The sequence below is a fragment of the Mytilus californianus genome, unplaced genomic scaffold (genome assembly GCF_021869535.1).
Source record: "Mytilus californianus isolate M0D057914Y unplaced genomic scaffold, xbMytCali1.0.p SCAF_25, whole genome shotgun sequence".
Taxonomy (NCBI): domain Eukaryota; kingdom Metazoa; phylum Mollusca; class Bivalvia; order Mytilida; family Mytilidae; genus Mytilus; species Mytilus californianus.
In genome coordinates, this window is record NW_026262674.1 from 3,778,176 (window position 1) to 3,797,981 (window position 19,806).

Here is a 19,806-nt window from a genome sequence, read left to right on the forward strand (position 1 = left end):
GAACATACTGGTAAGTAGAACACATTTTAAACAAAATAATTCCTACAGATACGTGTAAATATTAAACTATGTAGAATATATTTTAGTAATTAAGGTATCAAAAAAAAGGTGAAGGACTGGTGAACCTTGTAGAACACATATTGACTGGTAATTTTGAATAATACAAAAATGTATGAATTAATTCTAAAATTTAGAGCATAAATTTCTCAGATAAGAAGTTCCTGGTTTGGTGTATCAAAAAGTCCGGTAACCAGTGTGGATGTATTGATAAGCATTATCAATAAAGCTGTTTAAGAGTGTATATTTAATTACTATAATGTCAAGGGGTGAAGGAAAAAAGTAGAATTACATTTTCCCGGCTTAAGTTGGCCTGTTTTGTACCCAAGGCAGGTGAGGGAAGTAAACTTTTGAGCACTGTGATTGGATGGAAGGGTAAAATATATTTGTCTATTTATGTATGAATAACTGCAGTGTGTATATTTACAGTATAAATTTTAAAACACACGGAAATAGTTTCTTGGGAATAATTTGAAAAGGCTTCCAAATTTTCATAAATCTGATGTAAAATGACGGTTGCCATGAATACTATAAACGAACTCCGTTCGAAGATGGTACTTCAATTTCAACAGAATAATAAAGTACTAATATCATACATAACTGTTTTTGTCCGGGTTTTTATTATAAAAAGTGGTAAATTTAGAAAATATTAGTATTTTTGCCTATGGAGAAAAAGTTACTGCCGTTTTCTCTGGTATTGTTACCGGAGATGATAATGATAATTGAGAAAAAACTCACAAATGTGATCCTTATCTGTGAATTCGTTCTTTGGGGGTGCGATTTATGTAGATAGTTAGAACCTAAGTAAATGAAGTATATTCATTCCTTTTTAAGGAGCAACACTTTGACGGATAACCTTGCTGTATACCTACGGTAATTGTACCGACGTTTATTAAAAGTCATTACTCCGAGTAAGAAGATATCATGTCGATAGTGGATTCTTGAAATATTATATAAATTTCTTAACCGAAAAAAAAGATAAAGAGACCTAAGAAAAACAGATTTTTAAAGTAAAAGATTTTGATACTGGTGTCATGTAACTGATAGGTGCTTCAAGCATCGTTTTCTAACAGAAAAATGTTCATTCACTAATTAAATCAAATTATTTTATAACCCTTACATAAACATTTACAATTAACATAAAAAATCAATTTCCTCAAAAAGTGTAATGGAATGTTTGAGGTAGGCCCAATATTCATATTGACGTATGAAGGAAACGCCAATAAAGGAAATACAATCATCCCATTTGTTAAACTGAACTTGATCTCATAACAATAAACAAATGTATGTTATGTCGTAAGAACGTCATATACTCATCGTAATTATTCTACCGTGACATCTATGATAAAAATAAGACCTTAACACAGAAAAGGCAGAATAAATAAATAATTTCAAGTATTGGTGTTAAAGTTGATGATATTTAGGATTACAAAATGAGGAACTATAGTTTATTTAACAGTGTTTTAAGTAAGTAATAATTATTAGATAATTATCATTTCTCTAGCGTGTCCATATCGTACAAATGTATTATAAATACAATGAAACAAAACAAAATATTTTTTAAAAGCAACACATTGACGGGTAACCTTGTTGTATACCAACGGTAATTGTATCGAGTTTTATCAAAAGCTATTACTTCGAGTGAATAGATATGTGTACAAAAATACTCTGTTTTTTCTTGTTTTAATGAACATATATTGTGTTGTCTTATAATCTTATCATCGAACAAAAGATACTACATTCTCTATGTTTTTATTTATATTTCAGTAATCGGAATGAATTTGTTCTACAACGATCCCCCCCAGAAAAAAAGTCAAACCAAACATCAAAACACACAAATTGTTATTTTTCAAAATTTCTAAACTTAAAAACGTTCAATCCCATCAAATATAGATACCAACATGATTTGTCTGAAAGTCGTACCTGAAGACCTTCTGAACACATCTTGCATTTATCCCAATTTATTAATTGATAACTAGGGAAAAAATCTGTAAGAAATCATTGAATAGACAGAGTACATATATAAGTATGTTTACTGATATATATATTTTTTATTTCAATCATATGCATATATATTTTTCAATTTTGATATGCATCCACAGTATATTTGTGTATTTCATAATGTGGTGTAGTAAATAAAAAAATATATTTAAAATGATCAGGAATATTACAAAGAAAATAGAAATACACGCACCTGATCGTACTTAATCATTATTACTTTCCGCGGGAAAATGTTATTGGCTGGTGTATTCTGTTTCCTTGTCATACGAAATGATGGATTAGTTAGCTTCAGGCGATGGCAATAAAGATCGTCACTTATTGTTCTATATTTGTAAAATTATTACGCTGACGTCTGTATTTCACTGACTGTTTGCGACACACTGAATAATGTTTATGATGTATGTTTCATTTGTAAATGATTTATTCGTTTTTTAACTAATGTATTTGCATATTACCATTCGTGGGACGGGGTTTGAAATTTAAGGTATTTCAAATCATATGCTTTAAATGGCTTTTTATTATTCTCAATTTTCTATAAAGTCAATATTATACTCTACTAAATGAAATAAACAAACATACAAGATGTACCTATAAAAAAATTTAACTTTGTATAAGACGGACAGACATTCAAGTGTTTTTATTACTTTAGGGAGCTACCATTTGATTTTTATGGGGGGGGGGGGGGGGGGGGGGGGGGGGGGGGGGGGGGCTGCATTTTTTTTTAGTTGTAATCTCTGTCCTGCCTTTTAATTTTTCACTATATTCGGTCCTGCCTTTTTTTATATTAGTTTATCCTGACTTTTTTTTACATAAATTGTCATCCTGCCTTTTGTGTTTTGCGAAGTTGCTCATCCTGTCTTTTTTTTTGCTCAAAACTCCTGTCCTGACTTTTCTTTCCAATTAAATCCTAGCCAAACCCCCCCCCCCCCCCCAACCCCACCCCCCTATAAAAATCAAATAGTAGCTCCCTTAGTTTCCTCACCAATTTCACCACGAAGTGGTTAGAGTTGAATTGATAATTGTCCCCGGTTTCGGGGGGGGGGGGGGGAGTGGGTGGATAGTTCGTATTGCTTGGTCTTTAGTTTTCTGTGTATATAGCATTTTGTTGACAGATGTTTGTCACTTTGCCATGGTTTTGTCGATTTTTCTTTGTCTAAGCTTTTGTATTGTCCCTTTGGCATCCATTAAACAAGCAAACAGATTTTTTTTCTTGTCGTCTGCAATGGTTTTCTACCTTTATCAAAGTAACACTTTCTGTTTGGGGAAAGAATAAATAATATCAATGCAATTGACGGATTTTCTTTTCTTCTGTTTTCCGGCACTCGCATTGAATTAAAAGTATACACTTAAAGAAAGGGAAATAACTCTGAAATGTCTGTGAACCTTAATATATTCCAAGCTTATAAGCTAAACAGATTATTTTGTTTTTTGTCAATGTTTAAAGGCGCCGATACAACTGATTATTAAAAGTTCATTTCTGATTTAGATTTATATCTCCTTCATCTAAGGTGTTTCATTTTATAAACTTATTCCAAGAGAACATTGAGTGTGTAAAGTTTGCAAAATTTCAGATGATGAGGAAGACTTTTTCCTTCATTGCCAAATCAGCAGTAATATCAGAAATCCCCATATAAATGCAATTAAAACCTATTATCCTAATTTTAACCAGCTTGACTCAAATTCTAAACATAAAACTATTTTAGATCCCAATAAAGATGTTTTGTCTAGTACTGTGGGCAATATAAAGCAATCCATGAAGTTGCGAAAATAATGTCCACATTGGTCAATTATCTATATACTTATATATTATTAATATTAACTTGACTTGTTTAGAACTTTTTTTCATGTATTGTATGTTTCTTGTATACATGTCTGTTATGTTTGCATTTTTACCCTTCAGGGTTTTACTTTTTGCATTAAGGTTAAAGTTATATAAAGTTCTCCATTAATTGAATAGTTTTTACTTTGTAGTTGCAGTAATAGCAGTTGCTGCCTCTCAAGTCACCACACAGAAAACAACTCGAAAGAAAGGTAAACATCTTTGTAACGATTTCTCCTCAAAAATGAACCAAATAAATTCAGAGGCGGATTTAGAGGGTTTTTCAGGCCCCCCCCCCCTTTTGTGGGAAAAATTTTGTTGTTTATATAGGTAATCACTGAAACATGACTGGAGCGGGCCCCCTCTTAGGCAGTCAGCCCCCCCCCCCCTATGAAAATTTCTGGATCCGCCATTGTAAATTGTATTTGAATGACATGAACAGGAGAGCTACAGTGAGCGAAATAATGAGGCTATCTGTTGAACGTTGGACATTTTATTTAGTTATTTTAGAATGCAAAGGACACTTCAGTGAATAAAATTTTCCAGATAATCAATTATATATATTTTTTGTCCTCAATGATTGAACAATGTCATATAAGACCCACAGTATTTTTAGTTTCTACCCGATCAAATTTATACATAGGATAAATGTCAAAAAAGCTAAAAATGTTTAACCCAAAAAATACGCATCTTACAGAGAGGACAAAAAAGAACAGCACGTTACCAAATTCTTCATTCATTAAATGGACCAGACATTTAGCTTTCTTTGCTATGTCGAAAAAAGAATGAAAACATATGTCAACACTATCGTGGATTAAAAGATATTTTTCATTATTACAGGTTGTAGTGGTTATGGGTTTCAGATATGGTTGAGTTGTATTACTGACCCATGTGTATTTTCTAGCTGTCCAGCATTTGGCAAGATGGCAACCTGCAGGTAATGTTCGTTAAATCATTAATATGTACGAGTAGGAAAAACTTTCAAGTCTTCTTTATTTCAATTATTTTGCTTTGTTACCGATATGTATATTTGTATATTTAAGTTCTTAAAGTCTAAAATGAAATATGCATGTTTTTAATTAAAAGAACACTTTGATTTTATTTTTCAGTCTTCTTTAGTACCCCTTCATTTCAACACTTTTGCTTTGTTAACGATATATATAAAAATAAGGAGATGTTGTGTGATTGCCAATGAGACAACTATCCACCAAAGTTCAAATGAAGTGGATGTAAGCAATTATAAGCAACCGTACGGCCTTCAAAAATGACAAAAACCCATACCGTAAAGTCGGCTATAAAAGGCCCCCCGACATGAAATATATGAGAAAACTAACGGCCTAATTTTTTTTACAAAATGAATTAACGAAAAATGATGTATATTTATATGTATTTCGCAAATTTAAACAAATTTATTTCACCATTTTCACAGTAAAGAAGTAACGGATGATTGTAAGCATTGTAGAGCCACATTCTCATTGAATGGAAGACGAGTTGATCATCTGTGTCATACTAATTTCGGTAAGATACTTTCATATTTGTTGATTCTATAAAGAACATTCTTTATCATTTTCTTTCATATTTTTGTTTTGATTTTAATTTTAATTCAATTTTAATTTTTTTATTTAATTTCAATTTTAATTTTATAATTTTAATTTTAGTTTTAATTTCAACTTTATAATTTTAATTTTAGTTTAAATTTAAATTTAAATTTAAATTTAAATTTAAATTTTAATTTATAAATTTTAATTTTAATTTTAATTTTAATTTTAATTTTAATTTCAATTCTAATTTAATTCTAATAATTACTTTTAATTTTAATTTTGATTTTCACTTTAATTTTGATTTTGATTTCTATTTTGATTTTGTTTTTGTTTTGATTTTAGTTTCTGTTTTGTTTTGTTTTGTATTAATACTGATAGATGATTCCCCAAGTGGGAAATCCCGACTAAATGATTTGTATTGTAGAGACGAGTTTATTTTAATGAATTAATTTACGTTATCATTTACCTGTTTAAAAAAAAACGACATTGTCATTTAATGGAATATGTCATTGAGTTACTACAAAAATGACGTCACGAATTACACGATATTTATCTCATTAATACGTACGGTTTAGGTAAAATCATAACTTATGTGCAATCGTACACAGACTGGTCTATAGACTTTTAACTTAGTTAGATAGCCATTTTAATCTGATCCCATTTATTAAGACAAGAATGAGTGTGCAGATACCAAGCGGGGATCAAAAACCATGTATCGAATAAACACACAAAACACTATGCCCAACAAGAAAAACGACAAAAAAACATCAACAGTCCATACAACAAATCACAGAAAACTAAAGATTGGGTAACACGAACCCTAACAAAAAACTCAGATCGATTCTTCGGGAAGGGTAGGCAGTTCCTACTCCACCAATGACAACCATTCTGTTCCCTCTCCGGAGAGGGTAGGCAGTTCCTGCTCCACCAGTGGCAACCGTTCTGTTCCCTAGCTTCGGGAAGGGTAGGCAGTTCCTGCTCCACCAGTGGCAACCGTTCTGTTTCCTAGCTTCGGGAAGGGTAGGCAGTTCCTGCTCCACCAGTGTCAACCGTTCTGTTTCCTATATGTTTATGTGTCTGGCGTAGCAGTACTTCACTGAATTAAGCGAAATGTCAAAATACTGCAGAACTTACTGCAAGACGAATATTTCTGAAAAGACGTTTAAAAACAATTGAGAAAAAATATGTGTGTTTTATAGAATGTCCTGAAGGGTTACCTCTTCAACGTTGTACGACTGATCCATGTGTGAGTACTGAATGTTTGGAGCCAAGATTTCAAGGAGCCAGGTGTCGGTAAGTCTTATAATCATTATATATATCTTAAGAATGTTCGCCACTCTTGTTTTTGACTTTTTGTCATTATTCGGAATCCTCTAGTTTTATCCATGAAGTGTCAATAAATAATTTCCCGCTAACCTACTGTTCTTTTCATAATTTTATTAACTATAGAGAATTCCTTTTCTGAAAATCTTATTAAATCATTGTTATATTTTCATAGTTATTGAAAGAAAGGAGTACCAAAGTTAAATGTATGAAAAATCCAGTGGGAATCATTTCCCGCCAATTTTCAATTAATCATATCTCAAAAACAAGGACACAGACCTGTCATTATTTCCTACTTTTTTAGTTCAGTTATTTATATACTATCATTCTATAACATTTTTTTAAAGCTTGTTAGGGAGCTACCATTTGATATTTAGGGGGGGGGGGGGGGGGGGCTAGGATGAAAAATTTTGTCCTGCATTTTTTTTTTATTGGTTATCTCTGTCCTGCCTTTTTATTTTCACTCTATTCGGTCCTGCCTTTTTTTTTTTAGTTCATCCTGACTTTTTGTTTACATAAATTGTCATCCTGCCTTTTTTTTTTTGCAAAGTGTCTCATCCTACCTTTTTTTTACTCAAAACTCCTCTCCTGCCTATTTTTTTCAAATTTCATCCTAGCCCCCGCCCCCCCTAAAAATCAAATGGTAGCTCCCTTATTTAGAAACAGTAGAGCGATCATCCTTAACTAAGTCATACATGTAGATAGTATATAATAGTAAACAATTTCTTATCAACTTATGTATCCACTATAAACAGAAAGATATAGTAGTAAATAATGTAAAAGAAAACCAACGGTGCTCTTTTTTAAATTATTTGCAACTTGCTACTCAGTGCGATTTAACCTTGAACTATTGTTTTTAAGAAATGAGATATGTTTTGTACTTATGACGTTATGTTTGATCTATGTACTTTGATTCAGGTAGATATGCGTAGCGTTGCGAGCCAAAGAAAAAATTATTCATTACCCCAACTTTGAATATGCCGGACTTTAGTCTGGAAAGATTGTTTTTAATTTGATATCTTTATGTTTTCAACTTTATTTTAATGGCCGATCTTTTTTAACCTCTGTTAACCTTACTTATTCAGACTTATTCAGACTTATTCAGACTTATACAGATTTATTCAGACTTATTCAGACTTATACAGATTTATTCAGATTTATTCAGACTTATTCAGACCTATTATTAGAGATAACAATAACAATGAATCCCTAACTTTGAATGAGGGTCTGGATGGGTTTTACAGAAAAAAATGGGGGGAAAGTGCAGAATAAACCAATTTGTGAAACCTGTTCTTAAATCCGGTCATATCAAATTTTACGCGTTGTGAACCTGATTAAACCGAATATTTGCCAAAACCGAACAAAATCTTAAGTCCCGAAAAGGTTTGGTTCAGACAGGTTTCACTGCACGTACCGATATATACTAATATCTTGTAACTTTGACTTTCAGAGGTTATTATTGTGGGGCATGTTTAGCAGAGTACTACGTTGATGGCAGATGGCAGCAGTGTCCAAACCCTGGTAAGAAATCTTGATCTTTATCCTTTTTACTCGATCTCATAATTCTATTTCATGCGAAAATATATATAATCGTTCATTCTCGATCTCATAATTCTATTTCATGAGAAAATAAATATTTATTCGTACATTCTATACATTCAAAAAATTTAAATGCCACAGGTTCCCGATATTCAAAGTGAGGCTGATTAAACTATTGCCATGAGATTAATTAGCTCATAAACACAATTTAAATATCAAATTACGATAAGAAAAACTCCAAAATTAACGTTATTATATCAATTCAACACATATATACTTTATTCAATGTCAAAGTTTAATCCGGTACCAAGTCATGTGAATTAATATCGATGATACGTTATGATGTGAAAATAAGTAGATGTGGTATATTTCCAATGAGACAACTCTCCACCAGAAACCAATTGACATACATGTAGGTTACCATACGGCCTTCAACAATGAGCTTAAATCATTCCGCGGGGATGCATGCATAGCAGGAGACGCTTACCCTGTCAACGCACCCGCGCCCTCGGTCATAAAACCTTATTCAGTACTCGGAGTACAAAATGTGTGCTCGAAATGCCAAATCTAGTATTTTGATTGATTAATTTCTGAGTCTGAGTACGATAATCATTCTCGAAAGTTTTAGAGGTCTCACGCCTTATGGAGTTCACGCGATTCCGTCAGTGATTAATTGATTGACTGATTGATTGATTGGTTAATTTCTGAGTCTGAGTACGATAATCATGCTCGAAAATTTTCTAGGTCTCACGCCTTATGGAGTTCACGCGATTCCCTCATGGATTGATTGATTGATGACACTTTGAATGCTATTGTGCTATTTCGTTGCGGTCAGTTTTTATTGATGAAAGAAGCCGGAGTGCCCGGAGAGAACCACTGACTTTCGGTAGGAGAGTAAACCTGCCACGTGCAGGATTCGAAATCACAACCTCAATGTTGATAGGCTAGTGATACAGTAGTTCGACTACTTAGGCCACTCGACTACCGAGGCTGTCAAGGTATATTTGTTCCGCCTAAAAAGAAGTTCCACTGGAAACTTTGTTATAAACAATGTCATAATATTTGTTCCTGTTGGAACAAATATTCAATACCATTTATTCCGTTAGGAACATTTACTGTAATATTTATTCCAGTGGAAATGTTATTCCAGAATATTGTTTCCATTTGTAACTTATATTATGAAGGAACATCTATTCGACACACTACTATTATTTAATGGACAATGGAATTTAAAGCTTAAGACTGACATCTTCATAATATTTTGTAGTAAGTAAAAAAAAAAATTTTAACACGCGTGCCGTAGACTAAATTATAGTTTTATTAGTTTTTTGAGGATTTCTAATTTTTTATTCTTAGATGTAAAACTTCAAGGAGATGCTGCATTATTGTTACCTGAGATTCAAAGAGCGATGATACAATTTCCCACAAATAATAGAAGGAGAACAGGTAGTTCCAGTCCACTAGCTCTAGGCTCATGCCCAGATGGAACACCGGAACCGGAATGCCCAACTAACGTGTGCGCACGTGCAGAGTGTCCACAATTTGCAAGTGCACAATGTGTGTAAGTATTTGAAATAAGTCATTTTCTTTGTAAAGACAATAATTGTAAATATCCCAAAATAACAGAGAAACAGTTGAATATAAAATAAATATTGAGAAATTTTCTTACTTTCACTTTTACGTTATTTAGGGAGCAACCATTAAATTTCAAGGGACGGGTGGGGGAAGGGGGGGGGGGGGGTATTATGGTTTTATGTCTGACTTAGAATTTTTTTCGCAAAGCGCGATCAATTTTATTTAGTTTTTCAACGCTATCAATCGAATTATTTTGTTCAAAATTTAACACTATAAGGTATGGGGGAAATCAAGATTCAGGATTTTTTTTTAGTCCTCTGCTTGAACAGAATATTTTTTTTTTTATCAAATTGGGGATCAGAATACTTTTTTAGGAAAAAACCAAGAATATAAATACATAACATAATGTTTGGAGTAGTAATTTCTTCTGGCGTTTTTTTTTTTCTTTGCAAAATCATCGTAACAATATTACTCTTGCTTCGTTTGATTCATGTCACTTCTAAGATACATCAGAAATAAAAGCCAGGTAAAAACCAAAACAAACATGACGTATTTATTTGAATGAACATACATTGTATGCTAATTTTTTTTTTCTTCTTTGAAACAATGATAAAAATTGTAATAAATGTTTCAGGGTAAACAAGTGCCAAGGATGTAAGGCGGAGTTCTACTTCAGGGGTCAACTAGTCAACTGTCAATCAAATAGTAAGTACGATACAACATATGTTACATGTCAGTGAAAAGTAGGTATTGAAAAACCCCGATATTTACGAATGGAAGCAAAACGGAAAATTGTTGTTGATGCTTCTTTTTAAAACTTGGGGTGTAAAAAGTAATATAACAAAAAAATCGAACTCCAAGGAAAATTCAAATCGGAAAGTCCCTTATCGAATGGCAAAATCAAAAGCTCAAGCACATCACACGAATTGAAATCAACTGTCATATTCCTGACTCGGTAGAAAAAAGGTGGATTAATCCTGGTTATTTAGAAACGCGTGACCGAAGCACATTTGTGTGAAGTGCTTCCTTCATATTAAAAATGTGCGCACGATCAACTCACTGAAATTAAAAGATTTATCAAGCTTTTGTTTGTTTTTCAATGCATTAATCTAACATTGTCACGGATAGCACGTGCTTTGTGATTACATTTTTATTTCATTTTATTTCCAATCGTAGTAAATAGAAATAACACTTTAAAAAATTTGTGCGTCTAAAGCACTTTTCTTGATTTACCTTTATTAGGAACGTTTAAACCCAAACCTACAATTACCATGTATACTTCAAGAACCACATGACCAATTTAGATTTAAAAATAAAGTCGAACCAACCTTGCGTCAACTATGCCTGACGGTATAGGAGCCGAAGAAAAACATTTAAAAAAGATATACAAGTATTAGAAATCCTTTCAGTCCTGATGATTCCTTTATGGTGTCGACCCAAGCTAGAAAATAACACTTTATAAAATTGGTGCGTCCGAAACGTTCCTTCTGTACCATCATAAGGGAGCTACCACTTGATTTTTATGGGGGGCTAGGATGAAAAATTTTGTCCTGCCTATTTATTTTTCCATCTATTCAGTCCTGCCTTTTTATTTTTTACTCTATTCGGTCCTGCCTTTTTTTATTAGTTTAACCTGACTTTTTTTTACCTAAATTGTCATCCTGCTTTTTTTTTTTTTTTGAAAAGTGTCTCATCCTGCCTTTTTTTTTTACTCAAAAACTCCTGTCCTGCCTATTTTTTTCAAATTTCATCCTAGCCCCCCCCCTCCCATAAAAATCAAATGGTAGCTCCCTACGGAACCCTCAATGTATCCAAAACATTTGAAAGCAATCAGCACGAAACGTGTTTTATTATACCTTCTTAGGTACTCAAACATTTCAGACAGCCAAATACAAATACATAATTTATATCCTGAAAACTCAAAATATGTCTGAATTAAGACAGTTAAAATCTTTGTCATTTATTTCATATTACTTCTCTTTCAGAATGTCGCCGAAATGTGTTGGAAATGCATTGTCATGATGATCCATGTAAATATGCTACATGCCCGTTATTTCCTGCTGCTGAATGCCGGTAAGTTACTTGTCCGCTATTTCCATGTAAGTTACCTGTCCGCTATTTCCATGTTAGTTACCTGTCCGTTATTTCCATGTAAGTTATTTGTCCGTTATTTCCATGTAAGTTACTTGTCCGTTATTTCCATGTAAGTTACCTGTCCGTTATTTCCTGCTGCTGAATGCAGGTAAGTTACTTGTCCGCTATTTCCATGTAAATTACCTGTCCGTTATTTCCATGTTAGTTACCTGTACGTTATTTCCATGTAAGTTACTTGTCCGTTATTTCCTGCTGCTGAATGCAGGTAAGTTACTTGTCCGCTATTTCCATGTAAATTACCTGTCCGTTATTTCCATGTTAGTTACCTGTCCGTTATTTCCATGTAAGTTACTTGTCCGTTATTTCCTGCTGCTGAATGCCGGTAAGTTACTTGTCCGCTATTTCCATGTAAGTTACCTGTCCGTTATTTCCATGTTAGTTACCTGTCCGTTATTTCCATGTAAGTTACTTATCCGTTATTTCCATGTAAATTACTTGTTCGTTATTTCCATGAAAGTTACATGTCCGTTATTTTCATGTAAGTTACTTGTCCGTTATTTCCATGGAAGTTACCTGTCCGTTATTTCCATGTAAGTTACATGTCCGTTATTTCCATGTAAGTTACTTGTCCGCTGTTTACATGTAAGTTACTTGTCCGTTATTTCCATGTTAGTTACTTTTCCGTTATTTCCATGTAAGTTACTTGTCCATTATTTCCATGTAAGTTACCTGTCCGTTATTTCCATGTAAGTTACCTGTCCGTTATTTCCATGTAAGTTACATGTCCGTTATTTCCATGTAAGTTACATGTCCGCTTTTTCCATGTAAGTTACTTAGCCGTTATTTCCTGCTGCTGAATTCAGGTAAGTTACGTGTCCGTTTATTGTTGATAAGGGTAAAAAATATAACAAAAATACAGAACTCCAATGCAAATTCAAAAAGGGGAAGTCCACAAAAACTGACAGATTCATACGCTATCGATCAACGGAAAAAGTGAAAAACAACTGCCCATATTCCTGACTTGGTACATATTTTGTGTTGATGAAATATCTATATCTGTTAAAGAGAGGCAAAAAACTTATAAGTCGAAACTCAATCGCAAAAAAAGAGAAAAAGAGCAAAAGACAAACAACAGTATACAAGCACAACATAGGAAACTAAAAACTGAGCAACACGAAACCCACCAAAACTGGGGTGATCTCAAGTGCTCTGGAAGGGTAAGCTAAAGTTAAGAAAGCTTTTCGTAGAATATGAGCATTGTAGAGCTTGACAAGTAGTACAAAACAAAATATTTTTTATGTGTTATTTTGTGTTGTGTGGTTGCTGTCTCAGTGATATATCTACCCGTTCTTCTAAACTGAATTAAAAAGTGTCGTTTGTTGTTTTCAGACCGAGTAGCTGTGGATATTGTCACCCTGAGTGGTTTCTTGGTGAAAGAGAGGTTAACTGTTTCTCCAGAATGCCCGATAATTACCGTAAGTACAATTGATGATATATGTCCATTAATGCATAGCTGAAGGTTATCCCAATCTACATGCACTTTCGTTACAGTACAATTACTTAGTAAAGGACAGCCTCTATAATCTCGTGAAAGGAGTGGTCGACCCGAGTGCGGGAGGTTCAATCACAAACCGGGTGAAACCAAAGACTACAAGACTGAAAGTTACTACCTTTTTTCTTTGAACACGCAGCATGTATGTAAACAAACAAAGCCTTGCTATTTAAGAGTCAAACAGAAATGTGTTCGGTCGCTTAACTTGTATCCCTGTAGACATTGTGTGGAATAGTACATTAAAAAATCTGACGTGTCGGTCTAGTACAAAGCAGGGTTTACATGTATATTCATATTCTTATCATATTAACATGTTCTCTCATTTTTCTCCTTACAGAATGTCCAAACGGTCTGAAACAACAGCAATGTCCAAGAAATACTTGTCGATTTAAGAGGTGTTTAACAGATGCTGACACTTTCTGCAGGTTAGTGTTCTTCGAATGCTTAGTGGTATTTTTTTTTTTTTATCTTTTTTTTTAAATTCTTCGAATCATCTAATACATACAAAATGTAAGTAAACAAGAGAAGTCTGAAACACAAAGCTTTGGCAAACAATGAGTAACTTCCGGTTATATCAAAAACAAATCTTTTTGAAAACAATGGGTAATTTCCGGTAGTCTGAAACTTTTTTAATTTTTGCAATGAAAGGTAATTTGTTAAGTGTTATAAATTGTGTTAGTGATCGTGTCCAAATTATTCGTTAATACAACCGACACTTATTTTAGAATTATATAATGATTTCTTTTATAAGGTCATGTTCGATAAATTTTATTGATGAAATTCATAAAGATTTCAAATGAAAATGAGTAGTAATTTCTTCTAACACTAGACAATAATTTATTTTCCAGAATAAATAACTGTGGAGGATGTTACGCCGAATACGTTAACACAAAAAATGAAATAGTTGATTGCGAAGGGTGGTGGACTTCATATGAAACTAAGAAGCCTAAAGAACTCACCCAAGCTGAAAATATTACAACCATTACAGCTTCTTCATCGACCGGTGGAGAAACGTCATTGACCAAATCGGATAAGGCAATTTCATTGGCTAAGAAACAGATGGAAATTGATGCCTTATTTGGAAATCTAGGACTTGAGGTTCCATCTAATTCAAAAATAGTTTCAAGTTCCGTTGATTCTAATCCAACGGGTAACAATCCATGGGAGACAACTGCAACAAAACAAAGACCAAGTCAGACACAAACAGTAGAAACTCAAAAGAATGTAAAGCAAGAACCAATCCCAATAGAAACTGTCAAACCTATTGTGATGTCATCACAAACACTTCATGCAACGAACATTAACAGAGATACAATAATAAAATCACCAAGAACTGTTCCTCAAGGGAAAAAAGAAGAAATTAATATATCGCAAAATATTGATGAAAATAAACAACAAATATCATCAAATAGATGGGAAAATGACAAAATAAAAAGTTCTCAAAGTGGACCAAAACCCGTGACTAGAAATTCCAGAATTAGAGAACCGCCAAAACCCTTGACTAGAAATGCCGGAAACAGACAACTGTCAAAACCCTTGACTAGAAATGCCGGAAACAGAGAACCGTCAAAATCTTTGACGAGTAATGCCGAGAACAGAGAACCGTCACAAATGGATTTGTTCAGATCAATTGCTATTCCTCTTGACTCTCTAAACAAAGGTTCTAATTTTAGACCAGGGGTACCTATAGGAGGATTCAGATTTACACGGCGATGAAAGGTATGTTGACTTTTGTTTGCTATTAATTTATAAACACATGTAACATTTAAATGAAAAATAAACATATTTAAACCGTTTCACATTTAATTCCTCAAATACAGAATTTGACAAAAATGAAATTTTATCACCTGATTACGATTATTAATTTTCAATTAGCATTTAAATTATTTTAGTCAACACCATTATATTCTTTTATCTCTGACTTTGGAACCTAATCGCATGAAACCCGCTGAAGAGATAAGTACTTTCTTGCTGTTTTGTTTATTCCTACCTAAATGCGTCTTCTGATATTCTTCTTTTCGAAAAAAGGGGGATGGCAAATCCGTTCTCAGAAACGTGGTTCAACTCGCTCTCACTTAATTCATGGAGTTGTGTCTCAATAATTAATATACGTCTTTTTTTTAATTTCAGAACTGGAATATAACAATATTTATTCTACAAACCAAGAAATCCAAAGATTCTGTTTAATGTTGTCCTACAGTCTTAGGTTATGTTAAATGTTGTTTCGACCGTTTTGTACTTCAGTCTTATGCTATGTTGTATGTCATTTCGATAAGTTTGACATCTGTTTTGTGTTTATGTACAATAATTGGACAGTTCTAGATCACATCATTAGAAACTGCTAGATCAAAATGTGCACAAAAATCACGGGATCCGTATAGAAAATCTCAAATTTATATTGTATGCATATGTATTATTTTATGAGCTACTTACAACATTATTAAGACCTATTGCATTATTTGGATTTTTATGATCCGGTAGTCACATAGTTAGCTGGACTTACGGACGTTCGCTACACTTGATTTTAACTTTTTGTCAGATATTCGGAATCCTCTAGTTTTATCCATGTAGTGCCTATACAATGTTTTCTTTTCATAATTTTATTACATATAGTTTAAAAAGACATTTTTGAAAATCTTATAAAATCCTTGTCATTTTTTTATTTTTATTTTTTTGAAAGAAAAAAGGTGCTAATGTTAAAAGTATAAAAAAGTTAAAGAGAATCATTTCTCGCCAAATTTTCAATTTATTATATCTCGAAAACAGGGACACGGTTCTGTCATTTTTTGTTTCTTCTTTTTAAGTTCTGTTATGTTCTATACTATTAATTCATAACAGTCTTTTAAAAAGCTTGCTATTTTTAAACAGCGGAGCGAACATCCTTAACAAGTCCACCTTTTTTATCACATAAAAAATAACATTTAAAAATGATTTAAAATATGCAAATAAGCAAACAAAAACTATGGTTCAACAATTTTGTCCTTTGGTGATGTCCGATAAACTGTAAGGGTTAAGTTATATATAACCTTTGTAGTTGTTACACTGTATACGTTGTCTCATTTTTCACGTTTATTTGTAAATAAAAACAATACAATAATGTTTTCTATATGTTGATGTTGGTAGTTTGCTGCACGAAAATCGCTAAGTTTGAAGCTTAACAAGAAGATACTAAGGGAGACCAAACATCATAAATCGAATGAAAGTTAAAAAAAAAAAACAGAAGAGCGACAACAGACAAAAAAGAATACACAAATCACTCCATAAAAAAAAAAAAAAAAAAGATTTATCAACACTTACATGACTTACCCCAAAACTACAAGTCATATATAGATTAGATCGTTGGAATTCCATTATATTGCAACATTGTGAGAGCAAATCATACAGACTTAAAACCTGTTGTTCAGTGGTTGTCGTTTGTTGATGTGGTTCTTAAGTGTTTCTCGTTTTTTATATAGATTAGACCGTTAGTTTTCCCGTTTGAATGGTTTTACACTAGTCATTTTTGGGGCCCTTTATACATTTTTTTTTTGTAGCTTGCTGTTGGGTGTGAGCCAAGGCTCCGTGTTGAAGGTGACTTATAATTGTTAACTTTTTACACATTGTGACTTGGATGGAGAGTTGTCTCATTGGCACTCATAACACATCATCTTATTTATATAGAGAGTAGGTAGATCGTATGTGCACAGGGATAGTCAGCAGTTCCTGCTCCATAATAAACACCGTCATGCTACTCATGTTACATTGTCAATACACTGACGAGTTCTATCCGGTGTCATTATATAAAGTCTTCCATAAACTTAAAACACTTCAAATTCAGAAATCCTCAGTACTATCCTATAATATGATAAAAGAAGATTTCTAGGTACAAAATGTGAGTTTTTTGTTTATTATTGAAGAAATTACATGTCAATACATTCCGGAATTCAAATTGTCGGCTTCCTTAGTTACAGACAGGGATATAGAAAATTTTACGCTTATTGTCATCCAATCAGAACCATTGATATAAAATAATTGCATTAGAATTCCGGTTTTTTGTATCCTTTGTTTTCTATTATGATACGCCTCAAATGAAACAACAGCCGTCTATATATGCCAGGGGTTAAAAAAATTTGTTACAGCTCACGAGCCCAGGACTTATTGGTAGCAGGATTTTACTAGCCCTGTTGAAAGAGCTGCATGCTAGCCCATCAAAACTGACCTGCTAGCCCGAGTATACCTTTCAAATTTAGAGTGGGTGTCCCTTGTTTTGAATGCGGCATTATACACGGTATTTGATAAAATAAATCAAATAAATTTTTGTTTTATTAATTATAACAAGGATATCTAGACATCTTTTTGGATATCCTTTGTACTATGGGTTGTTAAATATATTCGGGCACAGAAAACATGTTCATTGATATTGTCATATTAAACCAGTGGTTCAATACGTATATTTGTTGTTCCCACATACAAAGCAGACTTTTTATCAGCGAGATCGGGAAAATAACGGCAATATTCACAAAACATCATCTCTTGTTTATCATCAGTAACAGTCGACCTTGCCCATGGGGAATCTTTCTGTCCATGACACTATAAATGTTTTTTTCCGCTTTTCCTGGTCGTATTTGGCATTTTTTGGGATAAATTTTCAGCCTCATTACCCCCTTCATCTACCGTTTTTCGTTTTAAAACTGACAAAGTTCCTGTGGTGGCCGTACTAAAATGTTTAGAAATAATTTGTGCATGGTTTCAAGCTCAAATTAACAGCTGTCCGACAAGACAGGTCAATATCGATCATTACATCATACACCCAAGTACCATTAATTGAAAATCTCGGCATAAGCAATGTACAATACCCCCTGTACTGAGAAATTGATATTGAAAGTACGTGAATTGCGATCAATACATGATACCGGTCCACCCAGAGTTAGTTGTTCTATTTTTAAAACATGTACAAAATCGGTTCAAATTCTTGGAATCCCGGATGACGTACGTAATTAATCTGATTGGCTAAGATAGAATAGTGATGAGGGGATTTTCCACTTCGTACTTTGGAAATGCCAAGAATTGTTTGTTACTAGTCCGTCGGGCATATTCGGTTACAAGTTTTAATTGCCCGAAGTGTAAAAGTCTAGTCCCGGGCGTCGGGCTAGTGGATTTTTTAACCCCTGATATGCTCTCTTATTTTATAATAAAAAGATAAAAAAAAAGATAAATTAACAAATATGAAAATAACGCAAAAATACTTTCAAAATATAAATGTTAATTGTGAAACCTACTACCGTGTTCACACTATGAAATCTTATCCGGGTCGAACCCGGAATAGTTAACCCGAATTAATTACCCTAGTTCACACTTAATAAGAATTAACCCACTTTAAGATTTTCCTTTTCAACAAAGAATGCACCAAAATTGTAACCTGCATATTTTCACTGTACTTATTTACATTCTTTGCATCACAGTGGTACTATTTCAAAGTCTAAAATTCTTTTCCGCACTCCTGGTCGCTTCCATATCATGTTTCAGAATAACGTGACAATTCCAAAATTCCAACGAGTAACCATTTTGCCAAAAAAAGAATTGAAATGTTATAGCTTTTCTTATAAATGGAAATCTTATAGCTTTTCTTAGGAATGGAAATCTTACAGCTTTTTCTTAGGATTGGAAATCAACAGGTCCAGTGACATGTAAAATTTACGGAAAATGCTTGCTACGTCCACAAAAAGTCAACTTTTAAAATAAGCACTTAAAATATGTCACAAGCATCTATTTCTTGTAGAAAAGGACATAGCATGTACTATCGTCAAAATATTCTGAGAAAGTGAAGAAATCAAAACAAAAAATCAGTAAATCGATATGTCGTATGTTAAAACTTTAAGCAGGTGTGAAATTTAGAAATTTTTGATCGTTTGGAAGTCTGCTCTAACCCAATTTTCCCATGATTCAGTACTAGTATGATATTCAAATTGTTTTGTGAACCTTTGTAGTAAATAAGCCCGAGATACATCTATAAAATAAACACAGGGCGGAAATTTGTGCCTGTTTCTTAAATTAACGAAGGTGACAAAAGCTGTCAAAATAGGTGCAATTTGAATTGATTTGACTATCATGCAAATGAAATTAATTATCCATTTTAACATGATAATTTTTAAAAAAAACTTCCAAAATAGCTAATTTGTTTACTCCTACGTTACACGGATATTACTTTATCTCCGAAAATAGATAGCTAAATTCTTGAATTCTCTTCCTTTTGTTCCGTGTTAGACCGCAATTTTTGTCGCTAACAACTGATTCTGGTGGTTTCGCCCATGATCTGACGTTTGTAA

At 33.1% G+C, this 19,806-nt stretch overlaps 1 protein-coding gene across 1 annotated transcript; it reads left to right on the forward strand.

Annotated features, from left to right (window-relative positions):
• The first annotated feature begins 1,387 nt into the window (after nt 1-1,387).
• LOC127732563 (uncharacterized) lies at nt 1,388-16,602 on the forward strand. The gene is made up of 13 exons (XM_052241615.1): nt 1,388-1,524; nt 4,030-4,089; nt 4,718-4,814; nt 5,307-5,395; nt 6,618-6,711; nt 8,192-8,262; nt 9,637-9,841; nt 10,490-10,560; nt 11,841-11,928; nt 13,339-13,424; nt 13,839-13,926; nt 14,350-15,220; nt 15,632-16,602. The coding sequence occupies exons 1-12, from the start codon at nt 1,491-1,493 to the stop codon at nt 15,215-15,217; spliced, it is 1,851 nt and encodes a 616-aa protein (XP_052097575.1). The 5' UTR covers nt 1,388-1,490; the 3' UTR covers nt 15,218-15,220; nt 15,632-16,602.
• The last annotated feature ends 3,204 nt before the right edge of the window (nt 16,603-19,806 follow it).